General features: G+C 33.7%; 2 protein-coding genes across 28 annotated transcripts in view; both read left to right on the top strand.

Annotated features, from left to right (window-relative positions):
• The window catches only part of LOC123671378 (phosphatidylinositol 4-phosphate 5-kinase type-1 alpha), a 101,072-nt gene that overhangs the window by 11,433 nt on the left and 62,333 nt on the right, over positions 1-27,306 (top strand). For all 27 annotated transcript variants that reach the window (XM_045605188.1, XM_045605179.1, XM_045605201.1 and 24 more), the window contains exon 3: positions 12,560-12,713. In XM_045605188.1, the coding sequence (XP_045461144.1) occupies positions 12,560-12,713 (154 nt within the window). The remainder of the gene's footprint in view (positions 1-12,559; positions 12,714-27,306) is intronic.
• On the top strand, positions 13,008-13,748 carry LOC123671382. Its single transcript, XM_045605204.1, has 4 exons — positions 13,008-13,116; positions 13,180-13,355; positions 13,414-13,473; positions 13,526-13,748. Exons 1-4 carry the CDS (start codon positions 13,068-13,070, stop codon positions 13,598-13,600), a joined length of 360 nt encoding a protein of 119 aa, XP_045461160.1. The 5' UTR covers positions 13,008-13,067; the 3' UTR covers positions 13,601-13,748.

The following is a 27,306-nucleotide window of genomic DNA, read 5'->3' as shown; positions in this document are numbered from 1 at the left end:
TTATTTCAATTATGTTTCATACTGTTAGAGATGTCATAATTTTAAAGCATTCTTCGATCGATATCTTTTTGTAGTCCTAGTACGTACCTATTATATTCCAGGCCATCTGAAGTTTCGAGCCTTCCTGTATTCATAGAAAATATAATCAAATTCAAACCTTCTCATTATAGAGCACTTGAGGCTCGACTTGAGGTGAATACCAACCGAAATACCAATCAAGAGTGAATCATTAAATCTTAAATCAAATATCTCGCTGAATTGAGGAAGAACTCTGTAAATTGAGAAGGAAATTTATAAAAATTCTAGAAAAATTATTCAGTAGCAATAATCTTTTTGAGTTTCAAGATTTGATGTGGTTGGCCTATTGGTGATACCACTTCATCTCAAACTCGAGATTTTGGCCAGGAAAGAATTATTCTGGTCTTGAGAAATCAGTGTGGAGTTATCACGGGCGTGAATAAAAATAAAGCAGATTGTTGACATAAACATCCGAACGCCTTGACCTCATATGATTATTGAAATATTTTATTTGATCGGATATACATTTCGGATGAGGGTTCCGTATAACAATGAGAATCCTCCCTGAAAAAACAGTCAATTGTTTAGGTACTAAGACTAACAATCACAAGATTCTTTAAGAATTTCGTGTTGTACGCCTATCGGAACCATAAAAAGTTCAAGAAGAATATAGAAAAAAAAAGGAGCATCCATTGACTCATGCGCTCTTTGAGACCATATATATCTATTCAGGGTGTTTTTTTTAGTTAATCGAAAAACTTTGCCATATGGAAGATTATATGATTTTTACAAAAAAACTTTAGGGGAACTTATGTTCAATTTCAAGTATTCAACTTTGCTTCCGCCGTTTTGCAATAGATGGCTATAGCGGTGAGTGGTAGTCGGAATAAATAGATGGTAGATGTCAGACAATAAGCTTAGGTATTTGTAAACATAACGCCATCGAAATATTAGTCGATTTGTATCAGCATCATGAAGTTATTCTTGATTAAACATATCAGTTTACTACCAAATTCTCCTCATTTGCGGAGGATTTAAATTTTCTGCTTAAAAATGAAAAAATCTGCAGCTGAGCCTCATCGAATGCTGTCAAATACCTATGGTGAGGCCGCTATTAGTGAAAGAACGTGCCGAGAGTGGTTTCAACGTTTCAAGAATAGTGATTTTGACGTCGGAGGAAGAGAGAAGGTTCTCGAAGTTGCAGAATGGGAGGCATTACTTGATCAAGACTCGTGTCGAACGCAACAATAATTGACAAGATCATTGGAAGTGACGCAACAAGCCATTTCAAAACGCCTGAAAGTCATGGGAATGATTCAGAACAGCTGATTAAAAGGCAAAGACAGAAAGGAATTCTGCATAGCATTGTGATGGGAGATGAAAAATGGGTTCATTACGATAATCCCAAGAGCAGAAAAGCATGGGGATATTTCGGTCATGCTTCCACGTACACGACCAAACCGAATATTCACGGTTCCAAAGTCATGCTCAGTATTTGGTGGGCTCGGTGTAGTGTATTATGAGTTGTTAAAATCGACTGAAACAATCACAGGCTATTGTTATCGAACGCAATTAATTCGTTTGAGCCGCGCATTGAAAGACAAACGGCCACAAGACAACGAGAGACATGTTGAAGTGATAAGATAAGTATACCTTGACCCCTTTCGCAACATGGGGTCGAGCACTGTCATGCTGTAAAATCACTTGAACATGTCGTTTCCAAGTATGGAAACATTGGAATGGGAAGTCCTACCCCACCCGCTGTATTCTACAGACGTTGCTTTCTCGGACTATCACTTTTTTCGATCAATGGCTCACGGCCTGGATGATCATAACTTCCGGTCTTATGTAGAAGTAAAAAATTGGATCGATTCGTGGATCGCGGGATTCGTATTCAGAATCATAAATGTATAACCAGATTTTTACAATAGAGCCTCGAATTTCGGAAAAAAAGAGACGGCGGAAGCAAAGTTGTACGCCTATGTATCAATAACAAAAAAGAATGCTCAGAAACAAGCGTAAATGCACTTGTCAGTTCATTGTCAGTAAGTATTCCAATTCTAGTGTTCTGTTACCCTAAAATTGTAGAAATTGGTACTAAGTTAATAAATTACACCTTGAAAATGTATGCTTATAGCACGGAAGAGTATGCCGATTTATCTATGGTTATTTTAATCAAAACGCATGCGCTTCAGTTCGAGAATTACACAAAAACCCTGCTGACAATGAACTGACAAGTGCATGTAGCTTATTTCTAAGCATACTTTTTTATTATAATGTGAAATGGCTTGTTCGTATAAATGAATAAATGAAAATAACATCAATAGAATGAATGAAACTTTTGAAGCCATTTATTTCCTTGCATACTTGAAATCGGAGTTAATAAATCATCTCATATACAGTCTTGTGGGCTTCAATGCCAATCGACGCATGAATGAACGTGCGCTCAGCAGATCCTCAACCCGCCAGTTGTACGGTGGTATTTGGTAACATCATTGGTACGGTGGGGTATGAGTAATGAAAATACCTTAGTGGAAATAAATTTTTATAGAACAATGAGGAATGAATTAAACTGATATACCTAAGACATAAAAAAGTTCCAAAGGAATATTTAATATAAAACTAGAGCGATCATTAGAGGGTATAGAAATATTTATACCTCACTTGGCTGACTTGCTTGGTATAAATCTGAAGCTGCACCGACCCCTTATGCCTCTAGTTTCTAGCCTATTGTGACGTATTTACTGATGGTGTATGCTGCTAAATTGTCTTCAACAATAACATCAAATATTCCCTAATAGGAGCAAGTTCATCTATTTTTCGTCTCTCATCGCAGGACTCGTTGGTGTCTAAAAAAAATATTGCAGCAGTATAATGTGAATCTTTTTTCACTCATGGTAATTCTAAAAATATTAACCCCGAAACCATCTGTAGACCATAAGTCTCCAACATTTTGTTGACCTGATTTTAATAATCCTGCTGCATATAAGTCCAATCAGTCAATCAGAGTTTTCAGTTCCTTTATTATGGCAGCTATTACAAGGTGCTGGCTGTCAGGGCGCGTACACTTTTCCGTGAGTTTTCCATTTGTGAACTTCACAATATCGACAAGAATCACATCTGTGAAAACATATTCCAGGGCTCATCTAATAGTACGAGAGCTAGCAACGTCGGGAAAACAAGCATTTCAGGTAGGCTAGTTTTTAGATATGCTATCTCTCTCACTCCCCCGGACGTCATACGGGCTATCTGGCTGGCGGTAGTGGTTGCGTTTATCAGTGCGCATCCTACCTGTACAGGTAAAATATCGATTTTTCAAATCATTTTAAGAAGTTTTTTTTTTTTATTATTATTTTTATTGAATTTTTCGCAACATGAATATTTTATTGCCAGATATTTTTATCGTTGTTTAAATTGTGCCAGACGCTAATTTTGAATTGAAAAAAAATTTTTTTTCAAAATATTTCAGTATGGCTGAAATTTTTATATGATGTTATTTAAGTATCTAAAAACCTAAAATTAATTTGCCAAACAATAATTCGATTGTTAAACCTTCAGCCAGACCTATCTAAAAGTAAAAAGTGATGTGGTACCATTTTGCTTGGTATAGGAATAGTTGTCGAATAAATTACAGAGAAAGAATTATAAACTATTGAATTAATTGTGGATTAAGATAGCATTAAAATAATTATTTATTTTTGTGCAAAATTAAGGTAATAATCTATCTCAAGGATGAAAGTAAACAAAAATTATATTTTTTAATCCATAATTGTGTCACAAAAAACGGAGGTTTCTTGATAATTATCATCATCTTCATCACTACTGTCATTTTCATTGCCATCGTCGTCTTTTGGATTATCATCGTCTTGTAATAAGCTATTATCTGTAAAAGAATGAAAAATTTTATAATCTTTCGGCAAAGAAATTTATTAGTATTTTATTTTCAATTTTTACCTTTAATGATAATGTCGGAAACTAATGATGGTCACTGCTCTCCAACAAACCAGATAAAATCATATTTATCGTCATTTATGGTCCAGCCAGAAGCTTGAGGTGATAGAGATGTTCAGGGCCCCCGCAAGGGACATCAACGCCCGCGTGCGGAACATATTTTGGCGCCCCTTAAAGGGGGGAGGTGGAGAAAAGCACTGCTTGATAATCGAAATTTTTTTTGATTTGTTAAGAATTAAGTGTAGAATGGTTGAAAATCTACCAGCAACCTTCATTGCCTTAAGAACTTTATGGTGTTAGTTGTAACATAATACATTTTTAATGTGTTTCAAAACTTAAGCTGTATTCTTCTATAAATTATTCATAAAGGCATAAACATTTAATTAGGATCAATGCAGAAACTGAATGGATGTTTTTCTAGATTTGGCTGTTGCAAAATTTTTCATATAATCAATCAGTTTTATCGAGTATCTCTTGCTCTAAATCTAAGATTGCCAATCCAGAAAATCTTTCTTATGACATGGTAGACTTCAAAAAGTTTTCAATTATTTTTAATTTAGTGAATTATCTCTTACCAGAAGCAACAGACACAGGTAAAGTGAGAAGGATTCTTGAGGCAATACTAAGATTCGGTAGAGAAGAAGTAAGATTATTTTCGAAAATATATTGTAGAATTTCAAGAGGATTTTCGCTTCAGATAATGAAAACATTCTTAGGGCTTTTATCTCGTTGAATAAATCATTTTCTTTCACGTCTCTTTTTTTCCTAATCAGTTAGCTTTTGTTGAAGAGCATGACAGCATTTTAAGAGATATTTATCATTTAATTTAAGAATATCACAAATAAAAAAAAAACGTTATCGTAAACCTACTATTTAAGAAACTTAGTGTTTGATCAATTATTTTCAAAAAGAAATTTATTTTGAAAACGATTTTTTGATCTTGAGGTGCCTCATCCGTCTGTTCATAATCGAACAATTTTGGTTTATACTTTCGTCTTACAGTATATAATAGAGAAAAACCTTGATCCATCTCAAGAGCAGCCGCTAGTTTTCCAGCTTCCGCAAGTTTTTACACGAGAACATTATCATCCCTATAATTTTTGAAATGATCAACTAAATTCTTCAAATAGTTTTGGCACACTTTAATGTCAATCGCTAAACTTTGCATCATTTTGCTTACAATATTAATTTGGAATAAAACATCATGAGAAATTATTATACTTCAAATTAATTTAAAAGAATCAATATTTAACAAAAGAGAAATGTCTATGTCTAGTTTCCATGTTGAAAGTATCATTTTCTGCTATTTCCAAAAGGCTATAACATATTTGAATAAAATAAAACTTTAGCATCAATTCTACTTGACCATCTAGTATCACTTAGGGGTTTTAGATGTAACTGAGGATCATGCTTTTTTATAACATTCCAATCTTCTTGTGGATGAAGAGAAATATATACAAAGTTCTTGTACAATATCAAAAGAGTCCACTGTTTCATTTGAAACCTTAGCAGCATCATTTTCAGTTAAATTTAAGCTGTGTGCAGCACATGGCGCAAAAAATGCCCTAGGATTAGCAGCGAGTATGCGTTTTTGTAAACCAATATCTGGCTATTTCATGCCGATTGCGACGTTCGGAAACTTGTATAAATTGCAAAAAAGAAGTTTGGAAAAAAAAATTGTTAAAAAAATTTGAAAGAATCTTTTTCGAAAACCTTTGGTCCCTCGGTTTTGGCGCCCTTTTAGAGTGGCGCCCGCGTGCGGTGCACGCGTTGCACGCGCGGTTCGGGGGCCCTGGAGATGTTGGGTGTTGTAAATGAGCATTTCTCCAAAACTTTGTAACGTAACGAATTCGTAGTAAATGCTGATACAATTCAGCTTTGCATGGTGGTAGGCTTGATGGATCAAAATTACGAAATTTTTTTAATTTTTTAATTGATTTTTTAAATTGTTTAAATATTTTTTCCTCAAGATAATGATTTGTCATTAAATTTACATCTGACTGAGACTGAAGCTTTAATTCATTATTGTATGTATCACAAAGAGAAGATAACAACAAACAATTTTTATTGTTGATAACTTCTTCCTCTATTAATGATACAATTTGGTTGAAAATGCACTGGTGGATACTCCGATTGTCATGCCAGGGAGTTTGTGGATTATCAGCAATAACTTTATTATAATCATTTAAATATCCCAATTCACACGAATGATGATAAAAAATAATTTCACTTTTTGACTGTAAATTTTCTATTTTGTCTAACAACTCTTGATTACTTAATTTTGTCATCCACTCTGCTATTTTTTTATAAATATTTGCATCATTTGAGGAGTGTAAAGTTTGTTGTTTACCTTTTGATTGCTTGCGACCTTTTCCACAAAAAAAACAAACTCGTTTAACACCTGAATTTGTTTCTATATTTACCACACTGTCAGGCTCAATAATTGCATTAGAAGTGTCAATTTCTTGGATAACAACTTCTGTTTGTGAATTCTGAGACGTATTATCTGGCAGGATTTTGCTAACATCTACTGCCGTATTTGATAACGAAGTTGAACTAGATGTGCTGGAAAGATCTACTGTTGACGAGAAATTAATTTCAGATAAATTACGATATTTTGTCATTAGAGCTGTAAAACTGCTGTAACAATTTCTGTGATATCCATCAGTGTCATTAACTTGCTCCGGTAACTGTACACTATTATATTTCAGTTTGAAATTTACACGTATTTGTAGAACTTCTTTACACTTTTTTAATTTATCTTCAACAAAAGTTATTATTTTTCCATTTCTGTCTTTACAAAAAACACATTTTAATTTTTCGCTAGCCATTGTAACGCAATTTTGTTAAAAACATTAAAAATAACAGCAACGAATACACCAATGTGACTAAACTGACGCCATCTTGATTACAAACAGCTGCTGTCGTCTATCTCGCTTGCGCAACTAACACGTGATTGTCTGTACTCTTCCAACATGCCCAATCACTTTTCACTTTTAGATCGGTCTGGCTGAAGGTTTAACAATCGAATTATTGTTTGGCAAATTAATTTTAGGTTTTTAGATACTTAAATAACATCATATAAAAATTTCAGCCATACTGAAATATTTTGAAAAAAATTTTTTTTTCAATTCAAAATTAGCGTCTGGCACAATTTAAACAACGATAAAAATATCTGGCAATAATATATTCATGTTGCGAAAAATTCAATAAAAATAATAAAAAAAAAAAAAACTTCTTAAAATGATTTGAAAAATCGATATTTTACCTGTACAGGTAGGATGCGCACTGATGAACGCAACCACTACCGCCAGCCAGATAGCCCGTATGATGTCCGGGGGAGTGAGAGAGATAGCATATCTAAAAACTGGCCTACCTGAAATTCTCTCTCAAAAACGTTGCTAGCTCTTAGACTATAATTTTTTCAAATGCTTATGACTTCGTTTTACAACTGGTAAATGAGTAATGATATTTTCTACACTTGTGTTGACTGCGATATTTTGTGGTTCCATCTATTCGTACATATCTATCAATTATTGTTTCTGTTTCTTCAAAATCTTCTTCATCAACCGTTTGGTCGAAAGCTTGACCATCCAAGAGATCAGACCTTTCGTTTTTTGAAGCAAATGATATTATTTCTTCTCCACTGATTATTTTCCACGATTCTAATAATCTTGCTTGCTGTTCTTCGTATGAAGTCATTCTACAAATAACAATATTGACATATGATAATTATAATTATTACTCATAGCAACTTCTACGTTCCATTGAATCTAGTTGGATAAATATCTGCACTATAGCGTACTAAATTTAGATACACTCAGGTAAAATATGGTTTCGAGAATACTCGAAATCTGCTGTCGTAATTATTGATGTTAATTGAAATACAAAACTATAAGGTCGCTTGGGGTATGGGATACCCCACCGTACAACTGCCAGGTTAATTAACGTTAGTACTTTTTTCATCTTTTTTTTGTGTTTCTACATACCAAAGAAATTTCCTGAAGAGATCAGTGTTGGAGTTGGAGATACATGCAGAATGTCGAAAAAAGGGATTCACTTATTTTATAATTACATATATGCATTCAGATAATAAATAACAGGCCAATTGAAAAGTGCCCGGTCTAACATAGTAAAACACATTTTTTTGGTGAAATTCGATTTTATTATTCAACATTGTTGCCTTCGAGGGCGATACAGCGATTATAGCGATCTTCCAATTGTTCGTTACCATTTTTGTAGTACGATTTGTCTTCCGCTTCAAAATAGGCCATAGTTTCGCCCATTATTTCTTCATTAGCGATAAATTTTTTTCCAGCGAGATTTCTTTTGAGGTCTGAGAACAGAAAAGATTCGCTGGGGGCCAGATCTGGCGAATACGTTAGATGCAGAAGCAATTCGAAGCCCAATTCATGCAATTTTGCCATTGTCTTGATGAAACAGCACCTTTTTTCTTCAAATAGGACCGTGTTTTAACGATTTCATCCAATAACGATATATAATAAACGCATTTGATGGTCTGGCCCTTTTGGAGGTAATCAATGAATATCATACCTTGCGCATCCCAGAATACTGATGCCATAACCTTGCCAGCTGAATGTTGTGTTTTTTCTCGCTTTGGATTCGGTTCATCGTGTGCAGTTCATTCAGCTGACTGTCGATTGGACTCTGGAGTGAAATGATGGAGGCATATTTAATCCATTGTCACATATCGACGCAAAAATTCAGGTTTATTGCACTTAAGCAGCTTCAAACAATGCTCAGAATAATTGACACGTTGTTGATTTTGATCGATTGTCAGCTCGCGCGGCACCCATTTCGCACAAAGCTTTCTCATGTACAAATATTCGTGAATGATATGATGTACACGTTAAGATATCTTTACAATGTCTGCTATCTCGATCAACTCCACTTTACGGTCAGTCAAAATCATTTACTTTTTTGATTTTTTCGTCGGTGATAGCCTCTTTCGGGCGTCCACTGCGTTCGCCGTCTTCGGTGCTCGTTTAAACTTAGCATACCAATTAGTGATGGTTGATTTTCCTGATGCAGACCCCTAAAACTTCTCATCAAGCCAAGATTTTGCTTCAACTGTATTTTTTCCCTTTCAAAAGGCAATATTTCATCAGCACACCAAATTCCTTTTTTCAGATAACAAAAGTAGCTACATTCACAACGCAATATCTCACAAACTAATAGGCGGACTGCTGTCAAATTTTAACACGTATCGTTTGAATGTTGGTACTAACTAAAAATCAGATGGATTTAATACTAGCACCGCCATCTGTGCATCAGGCCGGGGACTTTTCAATTGGCCTAATTTCGTTTCCCTGCCAAGTGATTCAAAAGGGATCTCATGAAAATTGTATAACAGCCTTGCTGTTGGATTGCTTGGTATTGAGTATCGGGAAAACAATTAAGTGCGTTTCCATTTTTAGCAACGAGAATGAAATCGTGGTCAAACCAAAGTGCAGTGAACTGTCGAAATGGCGAAATTGTATTCGACACGTTGCCGCTTTCGTATTCAGCGAACCGCGAATCCCTAACATTGAATACCTGAAGAAATACCCGAGTGCTGTGGCCCACATCAATCTTGTTCGATGTACATTAATGTCGAAAACCCAATGAATACGTTGAGTTGAATGCCTTAATATTTTGCAGTTGTACTGCCTGATGAGCAATAACAAAAGTGGACAATTGTGCCAAATAGGGATTAACGGCCTGGCTTGATTTTCAAGCTACTTGGCTTGAGCTTGACTTGATTTCGAGTCGAGCTCAAGTCAAGTAATAGTTTTTCAATCTCAAGTCAAGTATTTATTCATCAAGTACTTGAATCATATCAAGCTACTTGATTTTCAGCAGTTTTATTGTGTAGTGTCACATCAATAAAAAAATGATGAAATGAGAAGGAACGTTGCGAAAACACTTTTATTTATTAAACTTATTGTATAAAAGAACCGAAAATATCAACTTTTTTGAAATAAAAACATAATTTGAATAACTATAAATTATAACAAAATGAAAAATAAATGAAAAATGAAGTTTCTTAATATTGAGAAACCTCCAGGCTTTGTTTGATTTCATAATTTGCCATCCAGGATCTGGGACACATGAGGCATCTTATAGATTTGTCGCCTAACCTATAACGGGTTTTTGTAGCAGCTCTGGAAAAATGTCTTTCAACAGGAGATGATAAAAAATCCTTGGCCAAGTTTGGAAATATATTTCTGAAACTACCACAATCTACCAAAAGATTTCATAGAAATGTGAGAAAACTACTGATAAAGTCATACTGTCAAATGCTTAAGTCCTCGTCGCTCGAGGAATCCCCTATTTGGTCTAAGCGCGCACGAGATTGCAGAAATAAATGCCGTGCGACGTGTGCATATCAAGCTCAAGTAATATCAAGTAGCTTGATATCAAGTCAAGCAATAAATATCTAAAATCAAGTTAAATCAAGCTCAAGTATGTAATTTTTCACAAGCTTGATTTTTAAGTCAAGTAGTTGGTTAAAATGTCAAGCTACTTGGCTTGATGAATACCTAGTGCCAAATTGCAGTTCCTATTAGACTTCTTTAGGGACTGACCCCTTCAACCAGTTGCAGGAACGTTCATTAAAATTTGATTCTCCATTAAACGGTGCAGGTAGCCTATAGGCTTCTCCTTATGGAGGATTAAAATTTTAATGGGGACATTAAATTTTAATGAATGTTCCTGCAACTGGGAGTTAGCTATTGTTGTAAGTGTTAGCCTATTGAATAGAAAATAGAAAAGATAGGATTAATGGTCATAATTGCGGCATTTCGAACCTACACTAAAAATTGCAAGTTTCTACGTCTAGGTGAAAAAAAGCCATTGGTCGAAAAATGTTCATTAATCATGAAAAGACACTCTTTTCTCCCTTCAAAATAATTTCTTCCAAAAGAAGTTGGTTTACTAAAGTAAAACAGATCTGAAGGCAAATTTTTACGTTGATAGTAACTCTCACGATAGTACTATCGTGATGATAATAATGATAAACTTCATTCACAGACAAATAGGTACATTGTGTATAATTATACACAACCCACCAAAATTTTACGTGGGAAGTCAACAATATATGTCAAGAAACAGAAAAGGTAGCCACAATTAAAAAAAAGGTACATCAATATTAATTTAGCTATTAGGTATAATGACAATTAAACATTTGGAGACAAACTATCTAACCAAGATGATCTGCCCAGTACTCGTCAATTTTGTAGTAGGTAAAACCAGAGAAATATTGAAATGAAAAAAGGTTTTTGACCATTTTCTTTTATTTACATTGATACAAACTATACGATGTTGTATATTTTTGAAATCAGTGAAAATAAAATAAATTAATAAAATAAAATAATAAATTAAATATAATTGAAGATCCTGCTGAAAAGACGACCACGCCACTGGTCTACGTAAAAAAGGACCTGTATAATGTTTTAATTTCAGAGCGCTATCATTAGTATTAGCGGAGATATACATTTTTTTCGATAGCGCCAAATATGAATACATATACTACGGTTAGTTTATCCGAAATACAGTACGAGAATGGGGTATCAGAATTTGTCTATCTCCTCTGGTTCGAAAGTTCGTAGTGCTAAAACATCGAAAATTTGTATATGAGTCTCTGAAAATTAATTTGAGTTATAATTGAATATCGGTGTCTAACATCTAGAAATGTTGATCGATGATGATATATGTACCTATATTAAAAACAAATCAGCATGGTCTCCAAATAATGGTTTAATGGTTTGAGTTCGTCACTTACCTACATTACATTTTCAACTACCTTGGAACTTGACTTTAAGATGTCCAATCTTTGGTGGACTTTGTAATTAATTATATTATATCACGAATGATATACTCATTCCAGCATTATAATTGAAAAAAAAAAGGATTCGCTGGAATCGAATCGATTTTATTCCTAATGAAAGCGATGCTAGGTATTTATAATCGAGTGTCGAGAATCCATAGACATAATTTCGATTAACATTTCAGGTACAACAACGAAATAATTATTGGTTTGTCCAACATATTATGTTCTTTTTCTATAGGAAAGATGTTCAAATTTTTAAAAATATGGTGAAGTGGGAAACTATTTCAAATCTAGATAGATGTTTCTTCGATTGTAACTCTGCTTTTTTGAGCTTTGAAGCAGAAGTTTATTTTCAAAAATGGTTTTTTACTATTTATCCCAATATGATAACCTCACGAGCCAAAGAACATCTTTCGGAGTATGGACTCATTTGTTTCGATTTCTTCAATTATTCAGAGAACAAGATAAAATATGATATACATATAATGGCATAATTCGAATTAGAGAAGTTGAACCTTCAAACATGCATTCATTATTTAATATGTTTTTTTTGTAAACTTAAAAAAAAGTTTCATGGTATGTCACAGACAAGAAAGTTTCGATTTTCTGAATAAATAACCAATATCGAGACAAAAATCCATATAACAATGCTAGTTGTTCAGTTTTTAAATTCAGTTTTGAATTTAGTATTGAACGAAAATTCCAGGATACAGTATTCCATCAACTGTACCTACATGAATACATGAAAGTTTTTTACAGGCGGGCCAGAGAGTACTCGCAAATGTGGCGAAGTCGAAGGCGGAGAGGGAGAAGGAAAGGGAGAGAAAAATTGGACACAGAAGGGTAGGAGTTGGTGGAGAGATCACCTACAAAAAGATCCAAACTAGTCAAATAATGGGATCTATTCAATTAGGTAAGTTCAACATGATGAATTGAAAGAAGTCACATTAAATTACAATTGAGAGAATTGGCTCTACACACACAATGTGTACCATTAAAAATTTCAAACATCAGCCGGTAACTAAATAAATAATTTTTCCTACAACTGCTATGGCAAGTAGCGTATTCTTCATAGCCTAATCAATTTCAAAACTAAGTATTGCTTATACTGTGGGAAATATTATTAGCGATTCAAGTTCATCCCCAAGCCACCTATCGGAAGAAACTGTAATATCGGCTTAAGGTACGGTAGGAGTGAAAGCTTTGACGGCGTGCATTTCTGCAGGTTAAATTTTTATATTTTAGTGTTCGAGGAGTTATAATATATATGAAAGTTTGTTCGAAGCATTTTGAAGAGTCTGATTTTCATACACAAAGTAAGTTGTAAAAATATCAGTATCAATGGAGCTCCATGTGTAGTAATATTTTTCAATATTCAGGTAAGGAGCTGAGACACGCAGATTTGTGTTTGAGACCGAGAAAAACTAACTTGAGACGCCGAAATTTGAAAAGAAATGCAGTCCCAACAAAAAACCTTCCTACAGGTACTCATGAGAACATAAAGAAGAAAGAAAGACGGAATTTAACTAGATATGATCCTGTACAACAACCAATTGTAATTATATAATGATCCTTTTAAATGAAAATAAATCTAATATTTACAAAATTTTCAGTTGAAATCTGACTGTGGAGTAATGACACAAAATCAAGATGAAAATGAACTTCATGCTCAGGTAAAGTATTGAGATATTCTAGTTGAATCAAATGATGATATTGAAATTTCAGGAAATGATTCACAGGCCTGATGAATTGTTGGCTGCTGAAGCTCTATGTGCTTTTATCAATAAGGACAATTTGTGACAATATTACTACAAATCAAAAGCTTAACAGCTTGACAGGGTTGAATTCTTTCGAAATGCTGAAAACTATTGAAATTTTAGTATTAAGAATAAAAAGAGAAAATTTTGTTTCATCCCTCAATATTAGGGAAAAAATACATTTACAAAACTAAAGAATGACACGAGCTATGTTGTATTGTCTTTACTCTTTGGAAACATCAGTTCCCAAAGTATAAAAGAAATTTTTTATGACATGCTAACTGTGTTAGCGACAGTATTGAAACCTGCGAGCTATCTTCCACCTATTGAGGAAATTCGTAAAAATTTGCCGCAACACTTTGAGCAATTTACTGATGTGAGAGTCATTCTTGATTGTACTAAATGCCTGTGTTGTAGAGTGAGATGTTATTCTAACTATAAAGGGAATAACACTGTAAAATTCATGGTGGCCGTGACGCCTGCAGGATTGATCAGTTTTGTCAGTGAAGCTTATGGTGGAAGAGCATCTGACAAAATAATTTTTGAGCAGAGTGGTCTCATATCCTCCCTGTTTTACCGTGGAACCTGGTTCCTTAAATAGAAGAAATAATGATTATATGTTGTGCGATTGTAAACCTGTCCAGCCCCATTTTTTCTGAAGATAATTTCTGAATATTTTTATATTTTGCCTTTATTTTGAGTAGCAATATAGATGTTAAATCTAAAGCTTCTGTGTAGCGAAACAGTTGTTATTTATATATATATATATATATAATCTGTATCCCATTTGTTACCTTTCGGTGTATGAGTTAGTTGTTATTTAAATAATAAATAAGTCGAAATAGAATAACTGTAATTTTATTTCAAAAAATATATTAATTTTTCAATTATTCATTACAAATATGGTGTAACATTTTCTCAATATATTTTTTTTGTTTGTTTTTTAGATAATGGACGATTATTCTCAAATTAGAATGAATTCACCTTCTATCACATTCCTATTATTTGGAGTTGCTTCCAAATACCGGAAATATTCAGTTAAACTGAGGAATACACTATTTTCTTTGTCCATCATATTTCTTTCTTCACAAATAACACTCAAAATATTTTTGTTTACAATATCTTACCTTTAGCCGAAAAAGCATGCTGAAGAGGGCGCTGCCTACCCTTGAATCGGGAATTCCCCACGGCACTTTGCCCACACCTCGCTTGGTAGACCAATGAAATTGGGTTTTTGAGTCGTTTCTATGGAAATGCAATAAATTGGCACATACTGTCAACGAAGGTCATTTTGATTTGAATCAAGTCCATTACTTGAATTATTGAAATTTGTACAGTTGTAGGAAATTACTATTTTCGGCAACCGTCCGGGAAGTGCTCACTTCCCGGACGCTTTTTCTCTGAGAAAGTAGCATTTCCCGGCCTAGTCCGGAAAGTACGTACTTCCCGGACTAGGCCGGAAAAGAATCATAGAATTCATAGCAACCGAGATAACGGCTGACAGTTCATATGAAATTAGTTGTCAAAAATTTGCATGTTTTTTTATCGCAATCGCAATACAATATGGAAAGCAGCAGCGATAGTGTTATTTTACATGGTTGCCGAAAAAATATTGTACGCAACACGCCCGAAAATGGTTTTTTTGGACTCACAGACTTCCAGGACTCGCTTACGCTCGTCCTGGAATTTTGTCTATTCGTCCAAAAAAACCCTATTTTCCGGACTTGTTACGTAAATTACTATTCTCTATTATAGTATCGTAATGAGTTCATTACAGTTCTAAAAACAGTGCTGTAATGAACTCATTACAGCATTGTTTTCAGTTATATTTTTCGTTCTGTGGTTGTCTACACATACTTCCAATCCTATCAAAATTCAACATACGTCAAATTATCAATATAATATAATTTGGATCTAGTGAAATGATTTGCGACATTATTTTCGCAATTTCTCTTAATTCTGTTGGTGTTAAATCGATTTCGTCAGACATAATTGACGAGTTTAATGCGTAATTATAAATTATTTCAAAACTCGAAACGTACGATTCAAATTGAAATTCCGTGATCTGTCAATTTTCGTAACAGTCACACCAACTGCCAAGATACGATACAAATGTCACTAGGATGTATAATCTGAATTTTTCATTGAATTTCGATAATATTTCACAAAACTTGACTGAAATAGAGAAAATATTGTCGCTCCTTCGTTGCTCTTTTTCGAATTTCGCATTCGTGTTGGAATAGGAGCACATTCTTCAACTTGTTTTAGAATATACTATCCTACAGTTCTTTAATACAGGATGTTTCACCAAAAAAGACACAAATTTGTATTAGATTAGTAGGCATCTAGGTGCGTCTGAATAACATTCATGTTATTCTGATAAATTCCTACCATGCTCTGTTCCACAGTTTCCATATCCTACGGTATCCTCATTTATGGTGATGAACCGGAATCAAAATCAGTTTTTCTGAAGCAGAAGAGAGCAATAAAAACTTTGGCTGGGGTTGGCAATACTGTCTCATGCAGAGAGTACTTTATAAAATACAATAGCCTCACCTTTAATGCTTGTTTGCTTTATGTTCATGAAAACAGTCACAAATACATCGAAAGTGGCAATTTCCATCAATATGCCACACGTAAAAGACAACATCTTTGCGTGTCATATCATAGAATAAAGCTGGCACGAATTATTTAGCTATCAAAATATACAACCATCTCCCAGAAGAAATTAAACTATATCATTCATATAAAAAAATAAATAAATAAATACCAATAATAAAATTTCTCTCTCTCTCATATAAAAGACGTCTCAGGCTCTTTCTGATTTCTAGGTGTTACTACTGTGTTGACGAATTTTTGTCGGATGGGTTCAAGTAAATTTCATTATTTTTTTTTTTTATATTTTTATTGACTATTAATTGTTAATTTGTTTTGATAATTTGTGAAAAAACTTTGATTCGATTTCATAGCCTCATGCCAGTTATGCATTCCCATTTGGTGAAATACCTAATACTTCATTCAATTTAGTCTAGAGCCTAACCAGTAAAAACCCGTTTTTTATGAAAATTATTCTCTTTTCGTCAACATAGTCACTTTCAAGAGTGATACATGTACTCCATCATTGCATGCATGTACCGCATCACTGCTTTCGAAATAGGTTTCAACCTCGGCAAGCATTTCTTCTTTAGAGCCAAATTTCCCTGCAGCACCTTTTAACTGTTATATTCGATGGAGCAGAGTCTGAACAACACTTATCGAGCAATTGCTGTGCTCGCAGTATTTTTCCAATCAAAGATCAGTGTTTCATCAATGCACGAAAATCGTTTTCATTCAATTTTCAAACAGCATATAATAATAATAATATAGAGTGATTTTTAGGCCAGGCTTTTATCTAGTAGTGTTTGTATATTAAATTCTTTTTACGACTCAATAAATTCCGCTGTGATTCAACAAAAAAGTTTAAACAAAATCGAGTACAATGCATCAGAAGCATTCGAGTGCTTGTTTATTTTTGAAGCTCTTAGTATTATTATTATGCAATGTATATACAGGATGATGTAATTCAATTCATGAACCGAAAAAAAAGTTCTTCACGTTTTTTGAATGGAGCATTCGAAAATATTCTGTGACCAAAAATTGAAACTTCAAAAGTTATACATAACTCTCACTCTCACTCAATAGAACTCAGGAATGACGTTGCACACCCTGTATCGCTTATGCTTCGAAAACGAGGTATACAGCGTGGCCACTTTTTTAATGGGATTGTATTGGTAACTTTTAAACCATAAGACTTAGAAGGTCGGTCAAATGGAGAAATAGTTGCATGCATAGAAGCATTTTCAAGCAGTTCAAATAAATCGAGATCATCAGGGCCGGTTATTGAGATATCATAAGAAAAGTAAATTTTGTCATTTTGATTTTTATTTTTTTCCCACTTTATTTCAAATATTATCAAAAAATGTTACAGGAATTTTTTATTCCACAGTAAATTATCCTCAATTTGACTGAATCAGATTTCGTATCCAACGTTTCGTACTCTCTGGGCCACCCTCAACCTCATTTTTTCAATACGGACCTGCATATTTTATGACATTTTTCGAAATAACTTTTAACGCTGAATTCAACGATATATCATACAATGTCATTCAAAGTTGATTTTAGGTGATTTTGACCCTCATCCAAATTTAATGGTGTGTATGTAAGAAAAAACAATTCTATTAACGATATCAATGTTCTTACCCAAATTCAATCGAACCCAGAAAAAAAATCGAGAATTGTGGCCAGTGAATGGAATTCATCAAAAACTACTGTTAATAAAATAGTCAAGAGACGGGAATACAGTGATTTTAAATTTGAATACCAAGCCTTGCAAAAATTATATCGTAATGATCTCAAAATAAAGTTCGATTCAGTAATTTGTTTCAACGGAACAAATGACAAATCCAACAATAGTGATTCCTCGCGAGAAGATTGAGAATGTATTGGAAGGTATGCAAGGAGACGAAACAAGCAAATGTATAAGAAGTATGAACATTTCAAACACTTACTTGATTAATTTTCATTTACTTTCGAATAATCATTTGATTTTTCTTTCATTAAATAATACTTCCGTTAAATTATTATGAATTGAAATATGTAAATAATTATTACTGGTTTCTTGCTTTGATTCTGATATGTTCCATTTAGTTCAAGATGGGTAAGTTGATTGTCTTATCGAAATGTATTGCATGTTGTTAATTAAACTAAAGGTACCTAAATGTAATACAGATCCGACCCAAAGAAAATTGGATAAGGGTCAAAATCACCTGAAAATCAACTTTGAATGACATTGTATGATATATCGTTGAATTCAGCGTTAGAAGTTATTTCGAAAAGTGTCATAAAATATGCAGGTCCGTTTGAAAAAAATGAGTTTGGGGTGGCCCATGGAGTACGAAACGTTGGATACGAAATCTGATTACGTCGAATTGAGGATAATATACTGTCAAATAAAAAATTCCTGTAACATTTCTTGATAATATTTGGAATAAATTTGGAAAAAAAGAAAAATCAAAATGACATAATTTACTTTTCTTATGATATCTCGAAAACCGGCCCTGATAATCTCGATTTGTTTGAACTGCTTGATAATGCTTCTATGCATGTAACTTTTTCTCCATTTGACCGATCTTCTAACTCTTATGGTTCAAAAGTTACCAATACAATCCCATTAAAAAAGTGGCCACTCTGTATGTCTAAAGCAATTTACACAAAGATCTGAAATTGCACTCCTTTAAAATTCAATTGGTGTAAGAATTGGAACCCCAAAATGCCATTCGTAAATCAGGCTTTCAAAAGTTTACCAACATTTTGTTTTCTTAAGAAGATCATTTTCGCCTTATTAACCTGAATAAGCAGAATTGCCGTTACAGAAACCCTTTCATTCGCCAAAGATGACCGTATGGGCACGGTTAATTGTCGACCCTTACTTTTTTTCTAAGACGATAGGGGGCATGCACTAATTGCGAATTCAGAGCGTTATGTTAGGATGTTAGATGAGTTTTTTTGCCTGAACTGCCTAAACTTAATTGGCTATAACCAAAGAAATTGGTTCCAACAAGATGGAGCAACTTCACACACGTCCAATGTATCTCTGATATGAGTTTTACCGGGTGAATTAATCTTCAGGACAGGTGACATTTATTGCCCCTTTCTTTTATGATTTCCGGTGAAGAAATCATCGAGATTGCGTCGAGAAATGATAATTTCTGAAGCTAATAATTATCTTCGAAAATAAAAGTTTCTTCGCAATTTAGTTTTGTGTATACTCGTAGTCCAAAATTCTTACAGAATATCCCTCCTTTTGTCAGTTTATCAAAAATAATTTTGGCATGAAATTTTTTAATTAAAATCTTAGGCAGATCGATTCTCCGCGGCAACCAAAATATATACAATTTATCGTGAAATGAGAAATATACAAGTGAAAAATCATAATATACACAATATTATTCACAGCAAAGTGGTACCCTTAATAATTCGCTTTTTGGAATTTTGAGTAATTCGTAATCAAATTATATTTATTGTAGGGTATCTTATCTGATTACAAATTGTGGTGAGGTGATATTCTTTGATGTAGAAAAAATAACTCGGAGAAATTTCCTATCGTGTTTGAAAAATACATGCATTTCAATATTATATGTAACCAATTTTTAATTACTTAGATGAATTACAACGTTTTCGAAATATATCAACAAAATCACTCAGGGAACAAATGAACCTTTATATTGTCAGGCTGTAAAATTGAATGTGTAAAGAAGGCTGAGGTCAGGAGAAAGACATTGGTTTCAAAATTTTGTGCGCGCATAAGCAAGGTCGGAAAGGTTTAATCTATGTGAAATTCTTATGTGAAGCGATAAATAAGACACGTATGACTCAATATCGCACCCAGAATTGTTTCATGGCGAAGATTACGTTGATTTAACATATTACTATATCCATACCACATCATTGCCTCTCATTTTGTATATTTATTTTTACGGCTTGTGAGACTTTTCAAATTCACTTAACAATGCTTCTTGAGCGACTCGAACATTTGTTGTACAAGGTGTTTCCTTATTGAATGTCAATATTTATGGGGGTGATTTTTGGGCCCATTAAAAAAAACTTCATACGAACATATGTCCTAAACGTCTTACCTTTGAGATACAGGGCGGTACATTTTTCAAAAATAAAAGAAATGAAATCTGTATTCAATTATGAGCAGATTTGATTTCTTGAATTTTTTTACTTAAAAAAATAAATCTCTGTATGTCTCTGCATGCTGATATTGTCATATGTATATATTAACGATATTGTTATGATCATGCAAAGAAACGGTTTTTATTTTTTTAAGCTAAAACCGTGCATCGGATTGAAAAAGTCAAGTGATCAACTTTGGTAAGAAACGATTGGGAATTTGAAAAATAATTTTTATTTCAGGAGATATCTTTGGCGTACCATCAATGTCTGCCAAAATAGGCAGGTCAAATTATGTACAAACGCCACTGGTGGAAATTAAAAAAAAAAATTATACTTTAAAAAATGCTCATTGATTCATAGTACATGTATGACTAATTTCATTGAAATATCTGAAGTAGTATTGTAGATATTAATAATGAATGATTTATTTTTGAAAACTTCACCGTCCTGTATCTCAAAAGGTAAGACTTTTAGGACATATGTTCATATGAATTTTTTTTCTTAAAATGGGCCCAAAAATCACCCCCAGAAATATTGACATTCAATCAGGAAACACCCTGTATTTTGTCGCTGGGTTGGCATAACTGTCATCTATACTCCTACGGAGTGTTAATGCTTCATGCTTCATTTCGTTACTTCGTTTAATTATGCAATTCAAATAATTTTTTTTTATGTGGACGTCACTTCATTTGTCGAAAAAAATCACAAGTCTAGAAAGAAAACTTATGGATCTTGTGCAACGATGACGAATTCCATAATGACTCAAAAAATGTTAGTGAACAACCACAACAAGATTCGGAATATCGCCTTCTGTGTACTAAAAATGTAAGTCGAAATGATCGAAAATAGAGAGCTGATTCTGATTTTCAAATGTATATTCGCATATCTTGCAAAAAGTAAGTTATATTTTGTGTTTCGATAAACTATTTCCGAATCCTATTCCTGTAATGAATGTAGAATTGTTTTCCAAATTTAATTTCCTAGAATTTGCTTATCAATGAGCACATCACTTATAATTTTAATTTTCCATCAATAATAAATTATGAGTCAGCGCCAAATTTAAGTTGTGTTGTTTTTTTATTTTATGATCTTGAGTTAAGTTCGTTTGTTAGTTATGGTCTTCGGAAACATAAGGTATTGAAAAACTAGAGTCAATATGAGTACATTCCATTTCGAATCATCTAAAACATTCATGCTCCGCTTTTACGGTCCATGAGTTTGAGGTTCATTCTCCGAATCTCAGTTGTAATGTAACGGTCTCGCTGTGAAATTATATAGAATTGGTTATTCTGATTCACTTTCCGGGGTCCTCGACAAGATAACGGTGGTCATCGTTTGCCCATTTGAATATTTTAACAGTGACATTGTGAGTCATGCAAATTTCGAATTATCGTTTAAATATGATCTGGTTCGAAGCAATGACATAGTTTTTATTTCAATATGCTAGGTATTATTATTATTTGGAAAACTCAGGAGTCATTTGATGCGATGGAAATTAGCAGATACTTGTTATTTTAATTATGTTATTGAGGGAAAAATGCTGCAATGGTCATTCAAGAAATATTTTGTCTCATATGAAAGATGAAAATGAATTTCAATCTATGAAATGCTATGCGGTGAAAATGATATCTTCATTTGACACTTTTAAACTGGAATCTACTTATCTAGGTCCTATCAATGCCAAATCAAATAGCAGATACTTGTTATATCCATATATGGTTTCACCCATTCAGGGACTTTGTGGCTTCAATCAAACTCTATGAAAATAAAGTCCCTAATTTGTTTCTCCTACAAATTATTCTATATATTTTCTTTAATATAAGTCACAACTTTCTGTTCTGTCTTAGTTTTCAAAAGAAGTGACCACATAGTGCACTTCGTAACAATCATAGAACAATAGAATCGTGATCGTGAATTATATGTTAATAAATATTTCTAAGATTGAAAATGCCTTCTCTCTAATTCTGTGGTTATTCCGTTCATTCTTCCACATCTTGTAGAACAAAATCGTGCGAGAATATATCAGAAACGCACAGTTTTCATGGTTATATTTTATTATTCTATGTTGGCACTCCGAACTTTCCGCTACGGCTTTATCTGTCAATTCATCAAATTGTCTTAAAGAAATTAGTTCTGCCAACCAACATTTTTCAATGCAAAAATCACTAAATTATATTTATGGAAATATTTCATTAATTTCAATGAAAATGCAATGAATTAGAGAAAATAATGTATAATACTCGTACAGAAGGCTCATTCTGCCACTCGTTCATTTCAAAACTCGCCACTTCGTGGCTCGTTTTTGAATTTTGAACTCGTGGAAGAATATCAATGCCTTCTGCACTTGTATTATAAATAACTATTATTTATTCAGAGTAACATATAAAGAAAACAATAAGTGTGTTTTGGAAATCAAACAAATACCCAAATATTCAATTCCAGGTTTTAAGGTATCCTGCCCCACTATGTATCGGACAGAAAAGTAATTCATCGTTGGCATAGCAACACTTTCTCCTACGGCGGAGGAAAAGTAGATGATCCTGTCAGTCAAAATATGACGTTGTTATTGTTCAGGGTGGGTCAAATTGGACAATGTTGAATGAGAAGTAGTATTTCAATACCAGAAAGAGGAAAATTTTCATTAGAACCTCATTGGCGAAAACCACAACTCCATAGCTATTCCGTTACATGGTTGCAGGGTATTTTTAAAAAATGAGCATTGCTGTAACTTTTCTTTTGTTGCAAATTTTTCATTTCTGTGAAAACATTCTTATGGCAACTTTAAACGAAGAATTCAGTGACATTATTAGGCCAATTGAAAGTCTCCGGTCTGATGCACAGATGGCGGTGCTAGTATTAAATCCAATGATTTTTAGTTAGTACCAACCTTCAAACGTAACGTGTCAAACTTTGGCACCAGTCCGACCATTAGTTTGGGAGATATTGCGTTGTGAGTGTACCTACTTTTGTTATATGAAGGAAGAAGGAAAAAAGAATTTCGTGTGCTGATAAAATATTGCTTTTTGAAGAGAAAAAATACAGTTGAAGCAAAATATTTGCTTGATGAAGAGTTTCCGGGGTCTGCACCAGGAAAATCAACCATCATTGATTGGTATGCTAAGTTAAAACGTGGTGAAATTAGCACAGAATACGACGAACGCAGTGGGCGCCCAAAAGAGGCTGTCACTGACGAAAAAATAAAAAAAGTTCAAAAAAATTTTGAATGTCCGTAAAGTGAAGTTGATCGAGATAGCTGACGTTGTAAAGATATCATCTGAACGAGTACATCATATCACGAATATTTAAAATAAAATAAAACGAAGTAATTTCCACTATGTTATTTAATTGTAAGCAACAATTGTTTCGCCACACTGTGGCTTCATCAGGCTACATTTCTGAACTGATAAGAGTACAAAGGTTTTCGGAATCTTATATAGGAACAAAATTGACACAAAAATATTCGAAAGGGTATAAATTACAAAGTTATATTGGACAATTTACCGCCTGGGATTTCCAAACTATCGGAAGAAATTCAATAAAGGGGATGAGTTTACATCCGTTTATTTTATTTATAATGAATTTCCGCCAAGTAAGGACCGAATCCATTAAATATCACGAATATTTGTACAGTGCATCCCATTTTGGGTGAGACAGCCAGGTTTCTCGCTTGTTATTTAAGATAGAGCCTTGCGGTTTTCACGTTCCTGTCCTACTTTTTCGTGAAACTCAAGTTGGTCTAATCAGATTCTGCATAACTTTTTCCGTTCAAAAGATACAGGGTGATTTTGGAAATTGATACTTTTCGAACCCCTCCTTTATCTCCGAAATTATTAGAAATAATGCTGAGCTGAAAACTACGCCTGAATCAGAATTCTGCATAGAATCCAGTGGCGTACTCAATATTTTTTTCCGGGGTATGGTTTTGAAGATTCAACACAAACCTATATTTTTTTTAATGGAACACCCTATATATCATTACTTCGTTGAATTCGTTATTTTTTTCCCTTCAAAATGATATATGATACTATGTAGGTAGGATGTTTAGAAATGTTAAAAAAACACTAAAACGTCAAATAATGATGATTTTTTGTAAATGGGCCATGAATTTTCTATGTTTCAATAAGAGGATTATTACTTTCGATTTTTAAAAGTAGTAGGTCATTGATGACACAAACATCCTTGTTTTTATTATGGCTACTATGCATTTGGGAGCATTGTTTTATCAAGTAGGCATTGGAGGGAAAAAACCAATCTGATCTAGCTGTCATCGCTATAAATTATTGTTATCATTATTGATTCTTCTTTTCTATGGAAAATCCATGGCCCATTAACAAAAAATCATCATTATTTGATGTTTTAGTGTTTTTTTAACATTTCTGAACATCCTACCTACATAGTGTCATATATCATTTTGAAGGGAAAAAAATAACAAATTCAACGAAGTAATGATACACATGGTGTTCCATTTAATAAAACATAAGTTTGTGTTGAATCTTCAAAACCATAACCCGAAAAAAAAAATTTGAGTACGCCACTGGATTCTACGCAGAATTCTGATTCAGACGTAATTTTTACCTCAGCATTATTTCTAATAACTTCGGAGATAAAGAAGGGGTCCGAAAAGTATCAATTTCCAAAATCACCCTGTATCTCTTGAACGGAAACAGTTATGCAAAATCTGATTAGACCAACTTGAGTTTCACGAAAAAGTAGGACAGGAACGTGAAAACCGCAAGGCTCTATCTTGAATAACAAGCGAGAAACCTGGCTGTCTCACCCAAAATGGGATGCACTGTACATGAGAAAGCTGTATGCAAAATGGGTGCCGCGCGAGCTCACAATCGATCGAAAGCAACAACGTGTTAATGATTCTGAGCAGTGTTTGAATGTTTGAGTGCAATAAACCCGAATTTTTGCATCGACATGTGACAATGGATGAAACATGATTTCATAATTTCACTTCGGAGTCCAATTGACAGTCAGCTGAGTGGACTGCACACGATAAACCGAATCCAAAGCGAGGAAAACACAATAGTCAGCTGGCAAGGTTATGGCATTATTATTCTGGGATGCGCAAGGTATAATATTGATTGATTACCTCCAAAAGGGCCAGACCGACCATTAACAGTGATTATTATATAGCGTTATTGGATCGTTTAAAGGATGAAATCGTTAAAAAACGGCCCCATCTGAAGAAAAAAAAAGTGCTCTTTCATCAAGACAATTGCATGAATTGGGCTTCGAATTGCTTCTGCATCCACCGTATTTGCCAGATCTGACCCCAGCGACTTCTTTCTGTTCTCTGACCTCAAAAGAATGCTCGCTGGAAAGAAATTTACCGCCGATGAAGAAGTAATCGCCAAAACTGAAGCCTATTTCGAAGCGAAGGACAAATCGTACTACAAAAATGGTATCGAAAAGTTGTAAAATTGCTATAATCGCTGTATCGGCCTCGAAGGCAACTATGTTGAATAATAAAATGGAATTTTGCCAAAAAAAAAAAGTGTTTTTACTATAGAAGACCGGAAACTTTTCAATTGGCCTGTTAATTGAATTTTTCGCCAATTGATACCCCGTATATTTCTACATATTTGGATAGCGCTTGAAATTACCATTCCAAAAATATAGCATACCTACTTCATATTTTTCTGAAATTATGTTTGAGGTCCCAACAGGTCGCCTGATCTAACGTCTTTTAAACTTTTACCTTTGGGAAAGATAAAACGATATAATTTTCCCCATAGACGTTAGGTCAGGCGATCTAGCTGGCCACCTGTTGGGACTTCGAACATGACTTCAGAAAAATATCAAGTATGCTTTATTTTTGGAATGGTAATTTTCATATCTATCGAAATATGTGAAAATAAACGGGGTGACCCATTAGACAAAATATTTCCATGAAATATCAGTTTGCGAAAATTCAATTAAATTAATTGACTTTTACGTAAAAAGTTGCCACGAAAATGTTCTTACGGAAATGAAAAAGTTGCAGCAATATTTCGATAATGTTCATTTTAGAAGAACGCGCTGTAACTATGTACCGGTGATAACTATGGTTTTCCCCAATGAGTTTCTCATGAAAATTGGGACTCAAACGCCGACATCAGTTTTCGTCTATCTAGTATAGAAATACGACTTCCCATGTAATTTTGATGGGTTAAAATTGTAGGATCTTTGTAAATTTACATTGATCACTATAACAAATAAATAAACAAACAAAAGTGTAAAATTTGGCCCACCCTGTACATTTAAAAAAAAAAAAATTTTTTATATAAATTTCTATTATAGTTGGAAGAGTTATCGATATTCTAAATAGGGTGCTAATTTCCTATTCCGATTGACGTTAGACTACGATATGACCCGAACCTATCCATACAGCGGAGACCGACATTTTCGTGTCGGTCGAAGTAGCGTTTGCACACTTTAACCCGTGGTGGACGCCTGATACGATTTCGCCTAATCCGACAGAAAGCCGATAACGACGTGTTCTGTGACTGTGATACTAGCTGGGGGTTGTTTCTCATTTTTCCGAAAAAATATTCGTGTATTATAACGCTCCAATAATTCCAACGTGATGGTAAAATTCGATTAGACGGTAATATTTTATTAATCTCTTGCCGACATTGGAATCTTTGGTTGTTATTGAGGTCACCAAGTTTTGATAAGTCTTTGAAAATATGAGACGATATCCAGTGGTGTGTATTTTGTTCAGATTTTCTGTAAACCGGAAACAATGATTCAAAAACACTGAAAATATTACTCAACGATCATTTTCTCTTTTCTCATTGACCATGTATAATGATCAAAAAATATTGTCCAACCATTGAAAAATTGTATTCACCTACCCTGGGTTTGAACAGTACACATTTGTGAGTAGCATATCAAGACCGTGCTTGCTTTATCCTATTCAATAGTAATTGATAATCAATAGCATTTCAGTTGAAATAATGATTGAATTATTTACGTTTCTCGACGAATGTCGATATGAACACCTTTCATTCTACAGATGCGAATCATTCGAAACGCCTAAAA

The sequence above is a fragment of the Harmonia axyridis genome, chromosome 1 (assembly GCF_914767665.1).
Source record: "Harmonia axyridis chromosome 1, icHarAxyr1.1, whole genome shotgun sequence".
Classification (NCBI taxonomy): domain Eukaryota; kingdom Metazoa; phylum Arthropoda; class Insecta; order Coleoptera; family Coccinellidae; genus Harmonia; species Harmonia axyridis.
Note: the sequence above shows the minus strand (reverse complement) of the source record. Positions and strands in the feature narration are given on the sequence as shown.

Coding starts and splice junctions, on each gene's coding strand:
- LOC123671382 (XM_045605204.1), top strand. CDS start 13,068: ATGAAAGTTTGTTCGAAGCATTTTGAAGAGTCTGATTTTCATACACAA. Junction 13,356..13,413: donor ATCCTGTACAACAACCAATT/GTAATTATATAA, acceptor CAAAATTTTCAG/TTGAAATCTGACTGTGGAGT. Junction 13,474..13,525: donor AAAATGAACTTCATGCTCAG/GTAAAGTATTGA, acceptor TTGAAATTTCAG/GAAATGATTCACAGGCCTGA.